Source organism: Epinephelus fuscoguttatus, linkage group LG9, assembly GCF_011397635.1.
Source record: "Epinephelus fuscoguttatus linkage group LG9, E.fuscoguttatus.final_Chr_v1".
Lineage (NCBI taxonomy): Eukaryota > Metazoa > Chordata > Actinopteri > Perciformes > Serranidae > Epinephelus > Epinephelus fuscoguttatus.
Window position 1 is genome coordinate 15725971 of NC_064760.1, and position 11431 is coordinate 15737401.

At 42.3% G+C, this 11431-nt stretch overlaps 1 protein-coding gene across 3 annotated transcripts in view; it reads left to right on the plus strand.

Moving 5' to 3' along the window:
• wu:fb13g09 (ATP-binding cassette sub-family C member 5) overlaps positions 1-11154 on the plus strand; it is a 60397-nt gene extending 49243 nt beyond the window's left edge. For all 3 annotated transcript variants that reach the window (XM_049585900.1, XM_049585901.1, XM_049585899.1), the window contains exons 21-29: positions 1886-2014; positions 2198-2384; positions 4237-4326; positions 4781-4973; positions 5078-5237; positions 7302-7380; positions 7474-7587; positions 7951-8115; positions 9983-11154. In XM_049585900.1, coding sequence (XP_049441857.1) covers positions 1886-2014; positions 2198-2384; positions 4237-4326; positions 4781-4973; positions 5078-5237; positions 7302-7380; positions 7474-7587; positions 7951-8115; positions 9983-10075 — 1210 coding nt within the window. In that variant the 3' untranslated portion in view covers positions 10076-11154. The remainder of the gene's footprint in view (positions 1-1885; positions 2015-2197; positions 2385-4236; positions 4327-4780; positions 4974-5077; positions 5238-7301; positions 7381-7473; positions 7588-7950; positions 8116-9982) is intronic.
• Positions 11155-11431: the final 277 nt, after the last annotated feature.

The window sequence follows — 11431 nt, forward strand, 5'->3', positions numbered from 1 at the left end:
CCTTGAAGCGAGGAAGTGTCATGTTCTCTCCCTCTCTCTTCTGGGCTTTTATGAGAAAACCAAATGATTCATGGGAGACTTGTATTTCACATGCACCATCCATTCTATGCAGGTGTCTAAAAGTAGAAAGACACCCCACCTTCTGTCAATAAACCTCTCTTGCTCACACTACCCCGTGGACAGAAAGTGTGGTGTCTCTCCGGCTGCTGATTGTATGGCTGTCTGTCTGAACACTGCTCATAACATTGCGCATGCATCAGATAGTTGGAAATGACTGGAGCTCTGTCAGGAAAACGGGTGCTGTGTGTGATGGTCCACATCCCTCTCTGTCCACCCTGTCATCATTACCTGTCTGCCACAAAACTGCATCATTAGAGCCGATGCATTTTCCCTTCCTTCATTCTTTAGTGGTGCTTCAGCATTCAGGTGTAATGTCCTTTTTAGTATCTTCCGAAAACACAAGTAATTGATGGCGGCAGTATCAGTTTGACCAAGATTTGATACTTTAGATCTTAAAACCAGCCCAAATTACGTTCATAAAGGTTTGTACTTCATGTTTCATACAGGATTGTTAAGGACTTGCTGTGGCTCATAATAGGAGTAAAGTGTTTCCCATGATGCTTTCCAGTTGAGTGTAATTTATCTGAAAGGTTTGCTCCTCACATGCCGGAGCCTATTTGCACACAATACCCTACAATTTTCATTCAAATGAGGTAAACCTGAGTGGAGCCTTTCTGATTCTGCAGTACTGAAAACTTGCCCGATTAGGGTCGTTCCCCCCCCACACACAACCATTTAGGGTTACAAATCAAAACAAACTTTAGTTGTAAATCATTTCTGGAGTTAGTTTAAATCTGCCTGTGAGCAAGAATGAATATTTTATATCTTTAAATCACTCATAGACAAAACAGATAGAGCTCCAAATAATATTGAAAGGATCGCTCACCCCTAAAATCGAAACTACATTTCAGTCAGGAACAGTTCAGTCAAAGAAAACTTAGTTTCCATTTGCAGTATTATATTTGGCGGTATGGTTCTGTCCTGGGGCCTGTGTATGTATTTAAGTGATATGTATGTATTATTGAGGTTTTCAACTGTATATTGTGTTTTGTTTTTCTTGTATGGCTGATAGTATTTTGAGTCTGATGTAGAGGATTTATATCCTGTATCAGATGTATTTTCATTAATTTAATTTCATCACTATGTGGAAAGCCTAAGGCAGAGAGAGCACACCTCTCTGCCCTTCCATGCGCCTACATGGAAAGCCTAAGGCAGGGAGAGCAGCAGTAAAGACCCCTCGGGAACAGAACAGAGCAGAGCAGCATCAATGACAAACAGAAATGACATTGATAAGTCAGACACAACATGAAAAGGAGGAGCTGGGGTGGAGGCAGTTTGCAAAGCAGCTTGCAGAGGAAGCAGCAACAGTAGGCAGGCCAGAGCAGTTTAAATAGGGCGCCCTGAATGAGATTTGCCAATTGGTTGCATAGAAATGAATCATGTGATCTATCAGCTGACTCCCTTCCATCAATCAGCTGCTCCATCAGTTGATTGGGCTGTTTGAGATCAGCTGATGTAGCTGGGATGTGAGCGCCGCAAGCCGAGTGCCATCTAGTTCCATTATATTTGAGAGAAGGCAGACATCTCTATGGCCGATATCTCCAACACTCGGCAACTCAAACCAAAACAATCTAGACTTATAAATAGTGCTACATATGAGAGGAAAAATATACATGTTTGATTTTGTGGGGAACTGTAACCTTTAATATGCTGCAGACATCTGCATTAAGTCATTTTAATTACCTTTTTACAAAATGTAGACATTACAAAATAAACTCCTATAGTAGGAAGCTGAAAATAAAAGATGACCTTTCTGTATTTCCAGGGTTCTGATTCGTGAGCTGAAGCGCCTGGAGAACATCAGCCAATCACCATTCACCTCTCACATCACCAGCAGTCTTCAGGGACTCTCCACAATCCACGCCTACGGAAGAGGGGATGACTTCCTCCAAAGGTGAGTCTAATGGGGTCCGTCAGAGATGGAGATCATTAAACTTTAATTTCATATCATCTCGTTTACTCCTCAGTTAGTAAATAATCCAAACCTCATATCAGACAGCGTCCCCTCAGGAAGCATCGGAGACGGGGGGGTCTTCCTTGCTTTTGCTCTGGTTTGAAATCTCTTTTTCTTTTTCAGATATCAGGAATTACTGGACACCAACCAGGCCTCCAACTACCTCTTCAGCTGCGCCATGCGTTGGCTGGCTGTCCGCCTCGACCTCATCAGCATCTCTCTTATCACTGCTGTAGCACTTTTCATTGTCTTCATGCACAATCAGATACCTCCAGCCTACGCAGGCCTGGCCATCTCGTACGCCGTGCAGGTTTGTAAACAAACACGCAGTAACACAGAATGTATGGAGACACTGGCAGCCCTTGTAGTCTTAAAAGGCTGGAAAGAGGGTAGTTTGAAGCTCCAGACAGGATTAGAAACATGGCAGAGTAAAGCCTCTTCTGTTCCTAACAGCTACTATAGAAGTGCTCTTCTTTGTATTATAGCGTTTAGCTAAACAGCAGTTTAGAATAACAGCAGTTTGACGTTCAGAAGTGGCATTTGTTCAGCAGGAGTTACACCGTCTCGCTTTGAATAACCAAGATTCATACACACATTTATCCTCTCGTATTCTCCTTTTTTGGAGGGGAATCCATCAGCACACTGTGTACACAAAAGTGGGAAGTAACTCTGTACACAAATACTGTATTTAAGTACAATTTTGAGGTACTTTTACTTGAGTATTTCCATTTCATGCTACTTCATACTGCTGCTCTAGTTATAGTACTTTTTACCCCAGTACTTTTATTCGACAGCTTTAGATGCTACACAGATTTAGATTACTAACACAAAATATAAATCATCTAGTGCATTATGATGTATTAATGATTGATTAAGCTACCCAGCAGTATATTAAGTCATTAAAATGAGCTCCACCTTTACCAGCTGCAACAGTAAAGTGATGAACACATTAACGCATCAATAATTGTAATGTCTTTGATTGTGAAAGAAGCCATTCTGCGTAACGAGTACTGTAACTTTTGGTGCTTTAGGTAGGATTTGATGCCAAGTTTTGAATGCAGGACTTTTACTTGTAACAAAGTAAATCTGCACTGTGGTATTGCTACTTTTAATTACAGGTGTGAGCACTTTTTCCCAAAGCAGTAATGTAATATATATTAGGGAGGACAAAATTGAATATGCTCAAATTGTCGTCATCCCCCCACCCACAAGATACTGATAAAAAATAAAAATCAAAGGCGTCCTCCAGCATACCAGGTAGAGTGTGCGCCCATGTAAACTGGGTCCTATGCAGTGATGTGGGTTGGATTACAACCCATGGCTCCTTCCTACCCTTCCTGTCAGTCTTCTGCTGTTTGAATTGAATTTGAATTTTATTAGCACACAAGGTGTGATTAAAAACAAGTATATGAAAGTAAACATGACTGAGATTGTGGAGGAGAGGTAAGAAACCCGAAGGGGCTTATGATGAAAACCTCCCCTCTAGAATTTTCAAATCTGTTCTGTTACAAATAATATTTCTTGCCTAAACATTGGAATATAACAGGCAATAAAAAAGGAGATATATTAATCATAAAGGAGACAGACACATGCACATGACACATAAACTAACTAATACATAAACTATGGCACAGGTGTTTTTTCATATTGGATTTAAGGGAGAGTAGTGATGGACAACAAATCCAAAATCACTAAAACAAAATCATCTTAAAAAAATGGGGGGAAATGCTTAGAAAGGCAACCACACACTGCTGTCCAAAATAACCATTAGCAAATGTAATTGGAATAATAATCATAAATATACTCATTAAATTGTCATTATTAATACTACCGATTCTAGTGTGACGGTGTGATTTGTCCAAGTGGTGTTGCCGTACACCGTTGCTGTGGGTGTATACAATCAATATCCAGCTCCCCCAACAGAATTACTCCTCACCAATGTTGACTCCATGGCTACGGCCTTGCTTCCTCCACCACTGTGTGTACATACAAGTGTGTTTCCACAGCCTTTAAAGGAGCCATATCAGCAAATCTGTTTATCAGGCTTTACATATTGTGATTGTTTGACTGCTCATTTGTTGAAGGGGAGCACCAAGTGTTTCATAGTAATTAGCGCATCAGTGTTAACCATTAACCTTCCCCTGCTTTTCTTTCACCTCCAGTTGACCGGCTTGTTTCAGTTCACCGTGCGGCTGCTCACAGAGACTGAAGCTCGGTTTACATCCGTCGAGAGGATCAATCATTATATAAAGGTAAGAGCATCGATTAGCACAGCGGGGATGGTGGATTATGTGGCGCTGAGGCACATTGCATGATGTCATGTAGACTGGAACACTGTCTAGAATCACAACACGAGACGCAGACCAGCCCCAGAATAATAGAGCAGTTGAATTCAGGGCAGTTGGCATGTCCAGACATGTGTGTGTTTTATTGTGTGCATGTGATTGTATATTTGTGATACACACAGCGGGAAGCAGATAGAAACTCAGTGTGAGGCCTTAACACACTCCAGAGCACATGACAGAGCTTGTTTCACACAAACTGCAAAGATATACGAATATCAACTCAATTTTTTTTTTTCTTTTTCTGTCTGGAGTGTGAAGAAAAGCTCATAGAGAGAAAATCACTACACATCAGTTAGGGGGCTTGCACCTCCACAGAGATTTAGAGATTAATACCAGATACCATCTCTGATCCTTATCACAGAGTCTCGAGAGTGAAGCGCCACGACAAAGTCCTGAGGCAGCCGCTCCTGCCCCCTCCTGGCCTCAGCGGGGAAACATCACCTTCCAGGATGTGGAGATGCGTTATCGTGATGATCTGCCGCTTGTGCTGAAGAGTCTGTCCTTCAACATCCTGCCTGAAGAGACCATCGGCATTGTGGGCCGCACAGGATCAGGTACATGTGCCCCCTTTCTGTCCCCCTGTCAGCAGCATTTTCAGCCTTTACGTCTCTCCTTCCACAAACGCACACATTCTTCATGCCATATCTTTTCTATGCAGGAAAGTCCTCTCTGGGTGTAGCTCTGTTCAGACTCGTGGAGCTGACGGGAGGCTCAATTGTCATTGACGGAATCAATATTGCACAGATTGGTCTGGATGACCTGCGGAGCAAGCTAGCCATCATTCCTCAAGAGCCAGTTCTCTTCATCGGAACAGTCAGGTAATCCAAATGATAATTGCTTGTATTAACGGGCTTTGTAACTTCTGCATTGTTAAGGCTTCAGAAAACTTAAAAAGCAGAGTAGAAGGAATGAATCAAAAGCAGCAAGCGCTCAGCTATTAATGTGCTCTTAAAGGAGAGCTTCACCCCCCAAGTAATTATTTCTATATCAGCTACTCACCCAGTGTTTGAATTGAATTGAATTCAGGGAGAATCTTTGTTTTTCTCGCGTGCCTCCACAACAAAAAAAGAAAAATTCTTGATGAAGTGGGGTAAAAGGGGTCCACGTTTAAAGGGATGGTGCACCCAAAAATGAAAATTCAGCCATTACCTACTCACCCATATGCTGAGGGAGGCTCAGGTGAAGTTTTAGAGTCCTCACAACACCTGCGGAGATCCAAGGGGAGAGGGGGTAGCAACACAACTCCACCTAATGGAGGCTTACGGCACCCCAGATTCAAACGTCCAAAAACACATAATTGAAACCTTGGAATATCCCTTTAACAATAGCAAAACTATATCAAAGTGTCGATATAAACGCTCACACAACTCCAGCTACATAATCCAAGTCTCATTTATCCAGTCATAGACTCCTCAAACACGTGCATTTTTGCCAAAATCTCACTATTTAAAACACTTGGGCACGAACAGCCTTGCGCACGGACGTAATGGTAATTTGTAATAATTGCAGAGGTCACCCCATTCCGAGGGAGAGAGCTGAGCCTGAAGGCAAAGCTTTCGATTTACTGGTCCATCTACGTCCCAACTCTCCCCTATGGTCATGAGCTCTGGGTAGTGACCAAAAAATGAGGTCGCAGATACAAGCGGCTGAAATGAGTTTCCTCTGTGGGGTGGCTGGGCTCAGCCTTAGAGATAGGGTATGGAGCTCGGACATCCAGAAGGAGCTCGGAGTAGAGTCGCTGCTCCTTCGCATCGAAAGGGGTCAGTTTAGGTGGTTCAGGCATCTGATCAGGATGCCTCCTGGGCGCCTCCTGTTTGGGGGACATCCAACCGGTAGGAGGCCCCGAGGTAGACCCAGAACACACTGGAGGCTCCTCCTTGGGGTCCCCCAGCATGACGACCTGTTGGCAGAGAAAGCAAGCTCAAATTCAAAAGAAGAGCAAAATCTTGAAAGACGACGAGACGGATGACGTGTGACAATGTGTGGCTTATCCTGTGTGAATGCGTCGCACAAAATAAAGACATGGAGGAATAATTTCTATATCACATGAGGTCCCTAGGTAGTACTAGTCCCATGCGATTAGGGCTTTGAATTATACCTTTACTTCAATTCATCAAGCGTTTTTGCCTTTTTGCCTTTTTTGGATTCTTCATTTGCTGCAGAGGCGTATCACACAAGTTTTCTTGCTGAATTCAGTGTAACACAGAGTGAGTAATTGACATAGAAATAATCATTTAGGAGGTGAAGTATTCCTTTAAGCAGCTGCTATAATGGAAAATCCCTTGGTGACAAGTGGTGCAACAATGTGGTCAAAGTAGGCATCTGTCACACGCATGAGTGTGTACTCACTTCCTTCCCATAAAGTGTGATACTCCCTGCTGCGAACATTGAGTCAACCTGCCTGTTCAAAGCTCCAAGTTCTTTTTTTTTTTTTTTTGAGCAGAATATATTGTACATCTGTGTTTGTGTCCATATCCCACTGTTTGCTTGAAAATGGTTTCCGATAGAAGTTTGATTTTATACTAGATACTGTTTGCTGTGTGTGGGCCCAGCACTGATCTGGGACTATTGTTGTATAGAATATTAGTGTGAATGTAAAGCCACGTCAGAGGGGAAATCATAAGAGAAACCAAAATGATGTTTGGCAGGAAGAAATGAGAGAACAGGCTCAGTAAATTCAACAGGAAATAGTGTTTCAAACACCAGACTTATTTTATTTTATAAAAACTGTCAGTCAGTTGCTTTATGGATGTCGATAACCTCCGCCTCAGGTGAAAACTGACCTGCAGGGTGGGAGTGTAGTTTCGGCAGTAGAGTGAACTGTTCCTCTTGTCTTAATGTGACATTTTCATAATGTTATCATAATTTATTTTCTCTGATAGGACCAATTTAGACCCATGGGATCAATACTCTGATGCCCAGATATGGGAAGCTCTTGAGAAGACACACATTAAAGAGATGGTGAGTGACATGCTTGTTCAGCTCTGTCAGATGATGCATTAGTTGAATATGAGCCCCTGACATTCGTCCTTTGTGCCCTTTGACCCTCCTCAGGTCAGCCAGCTGCCTCATTCGCTCCACTCGGAGGTGACAGAGAACGGGGAGAACTTCTCAGTGGGAGAGCGACAGCTACTCTGCGTGGCCCGAGCGCTGCTGCGCAACAGCAAGGTGATTGTATAATGGAGCTACTTCACATTTACATATGGAACATTGTTTGAAATGGGTGATGATAGCAGCTCAACTAAGAGATACTCCACAGTTTTATAATAAGAAAACAAAACCTCTTCTTATAAGAGGATAGTCAGGGTGCATGTGTCCCTGTATGGGATCACACTGCCACCTAGTGGGGAGCATCAGAACTGCAGCTCATAAACGTGAGCTGCATGCAGTACGTGTGATGTTCTTCCTGTTTCTGTGTCACTTTTATTTTATAATCTTACATTTAATGGATTAAGACTGTTTCTTTATGTGATTAACATCATCTTTTGTTTTGTTTTATTGTTTCTGTAATGTTTGCTGTGTTTTTTCCAGATTCTTATTCTGGATGAGGCAACAGCAGCCATCGACACCGAGACAGATCGTCTCATCCAGGAGACCATTCGCTGTGCATTTGGCAGCTGCACCACCCTCATCATCGCCCATCGTCTCAACACGGTGATGAGCTGCAGCAGGGTCATGGTCCTGGACAATGGCCAGGTGTGTGTAAAGGCATCGTGACTGATTGCATGATTGCGCCACACAGCCTCTGCAGTTGAAACTCATTCCAAGTTGAAACACCCCTGGTTTAGTGTGTGAATTGCTCCCTTTGAGGTGATAGATTGGATAAGGCAGTGCACACTTTACTTTGGTTGGTGTTGTGTTCAGGTTGACATTTGATGCAAGTGGTGACATGAAATGCACACAAATGGTCACCAGCTTCAGTGTCGCCCCTTAACCCTGTTAATAAGCTGAGTAAACCTGTCTGTCTGAGGTTGTAACAGCGTGTAAAGTTCAGCGTGAGATGTGATGAATGCTTTGGGATAGACAAGTTCATGGTGTGAATTAACCCCTAATTTGTGACCATGTGACCATGTCACCAAGTTTGGCTTCTCTGCAGTGGGTTGCCAGCGAAATGACAGTCTCTACACATACATTAATGCAGCTGACTTATTTTATTATAATAAGACAGCATTAAATGGTCTAACAGTCAGTACAGTTTGCATAAAGAAGTATTTCACTGCTGGAAACATGGTCTTTTCACAAACCTGTGCAGTAGAAAGATGCAAATTGGTGCCACATGACCAGAGAAAACAGAGGTAAAAAGCTGGAGCATTTGCTTTTGCTCAAGAGGTAGAAAACCTACTACTGCCAGAATGCACCGCAGTGGACTGGACCAATAAGTGCTCCCACTGGTGGGTGACGTAATGCAAGTTGCCCGTCCAAAAACAATATGGCAGCTGACAGGTAACAAACAGTCTTGAATTACAGCTAAACAGTGCACTAAAATATGTTTATGAAAACATTTAAGGTGAGAAATAGGCAATACAGAAACAGAATCTTCCATTTGATCAGCACTGCCTAGTTTACTGTTTGATCTGAGTTTAAGAGAGAGACAGAGAGGTGGGTCTCTCTCTTGATCTGCTTCCATTCTCTGTGGGTCCATGGTGGCAGTGGGGATTCATAAATGAGGAATTACAAACTGAAGCAAAAATTAATTTGTGTCATCCAGCGGATTTTCATTTGTAAATGAGCAGGAAGATGTAGATGCTGACAAGATGGGGGGGGAGTTTATGTACACTACTACATGGCAGCAGTTATGGACCTGAGCCTGATCAAAAACCCTCTTTTTCTCTCTTTGTCTTTATCACAGTCCCACCTTATTTCTCTCTCTTCTCTTCTTGATTTAGTCCAATGCAACACCTGCTATTTATGCTTAAGAACTGCCAGTTTCATAACGAAAATAACACTGGTAGATGGTGGAGGACCTGGCCCAATTCAAGCCTGGGGGACAATTGAGAACTCGGCCCAGCCTGGACCCAACAGGTTGAGCCCAGTTGGGCTCTGACAGAGAATCAAAGCTCTAATTTACACATACTACCCACATGTAATGACACAAAGCTGGATGAAAATTTGCAAAGTGTCCCTCTATGTAGCACATATTCAGCTTTGATGGTGTTACCATGTAGCTGTGACTTAACTTTTAATTCAAGCTTTAAATCTGTTGTGTCACATCTCCAGTCTTGTCTGTCTCTACTTTAAGATATCCAATATAGCAGAAAAAAAAAGTTTTGTATTTGAGCCACATTCACATCTGAGTGTAAAGTACCTTTTAGCAATCGATTAGCATTGGTTACAGAAACGTCTCTTCATTCAAAGCGTAACAAAGCTGCCCAAAGTCAATATTTTCCAGACATTAAAATTCTTGTCGTACGCTGGAAATAACTTGGGCTGCAATATTCTCAGAGAAAATAATATGCCTTGATTTTTTTTTTGTTCTGTCTGTACAAGTTCACGGAATGAGTGAGTTGAGCCTCTGATTTGATATGCTGCCACTGATGACTGTTTATCCTTTTCATTCGCATAGATTTTGGAGTTTGACAGTCCCGCTGCCTTGCTGGCAGACGAAAACTCGAGATTCAGAGCCATGGTGGAAGCATCAGAAAACCAAAGCAGATAAAAGACGCCGGAGCTGGAGCTGAACTTTGGATGTGAGCAGCGACACCACAATTACATTCAGAGGGCTACCTGAAATGCACAAAATTAAATTAACTCAGTCCTGCTGTGATGTGTTAAAGAATACAGTGGGCCCTGTGATGGCTGCTCCGTGTAACAGTGTGTGTTTATTTCCAAACCAAAGACCCAGCGACCACATTTCTGAGGGACACATCAAATCTCACTATGCAGAAACAGCCTCCTGCTCTTTGCTGAATTATTCCCCGGAGGCCAAATAATTGACTGCGAGTGAAACAGAGCAGGAACACTGACAATAGCACTTTATAGCTCATGTGGACACATGCAAGGACATGTGGTGCTTTCTTTTCCTCTGGAGGTCAGCTGATCAGAGAGACTCCGGATTAGTTTTAGTCGTTTTATTTCCATAAGTAAGACCTCACTGTGCAGGAATGTATCCGTTTTAATTATTTAATACAGTATTTCTGAAATAAATCACCTATTAACCATTCGTATCAGGCACTGTCTACATGTGCTTAAAATGTATCACTGGTTTTCTGTTTGTTTTATGCATCTAATTCAGTGTTATAATGTAGTCGTTCAGTAAGTGACTGCAGATGCGATATGTGCCTAGAGCTGTAAACACTTTCAGGTCATATAATGGAGTTAGCCATGTAAGCATGCTTCTCTTAGACTGCATGCCAGTACTGTGTTTTTTTAATGAGCCGAAGTTTCTTCTTAATCCAAATGCTGGAGTTTAAAACCTGCACATTTTACACTGATGGTAATGTTTTTTTTTACCAGCAAGGTGATTCTGGTGTCGAACAAAGTTATGTGATGCAGTTGCTATTGAGGTTGTAATCCATGGACATTATGTCACGTGCAACAAAGCTGATACAGGGGATTGTAAACTTCTGCCTTATAATCAAGTACGTGCTGAACAATCATGAAGAGTGCAATATCTTTCCGTTGCATTGATACACTTTCAAGATTGCCTTTGTACACTTGAGATTGTAGTCTTTTTTTGATAATGTTTGATTTTTGTTATGAAGGTTCTTGTTTTTCAATAAAAATATTTTTTATATATGCTGATGCCCAGTCGTCTGATTTTACGTGTCAAAGGGGGAGAGAGAAATCTAAAGCGGGTCCTCATCCACGGACATCACCAAGTTCAAATAAATACAGGAAGTTTGTGCTCTAGATAAAGGATCAGCGCTCAGTGAATAACCTCCTAAGCCCTATGATAAGCTAATATGGCAAGGCTTAACTATACAGACCAGTGAGCAGTGATAACTAACACGTCTTTGGGGTCATCGGGTGGGAACCTCCTTTCACCAGTGTTTCGTCTAGTTGGTCCCACAAC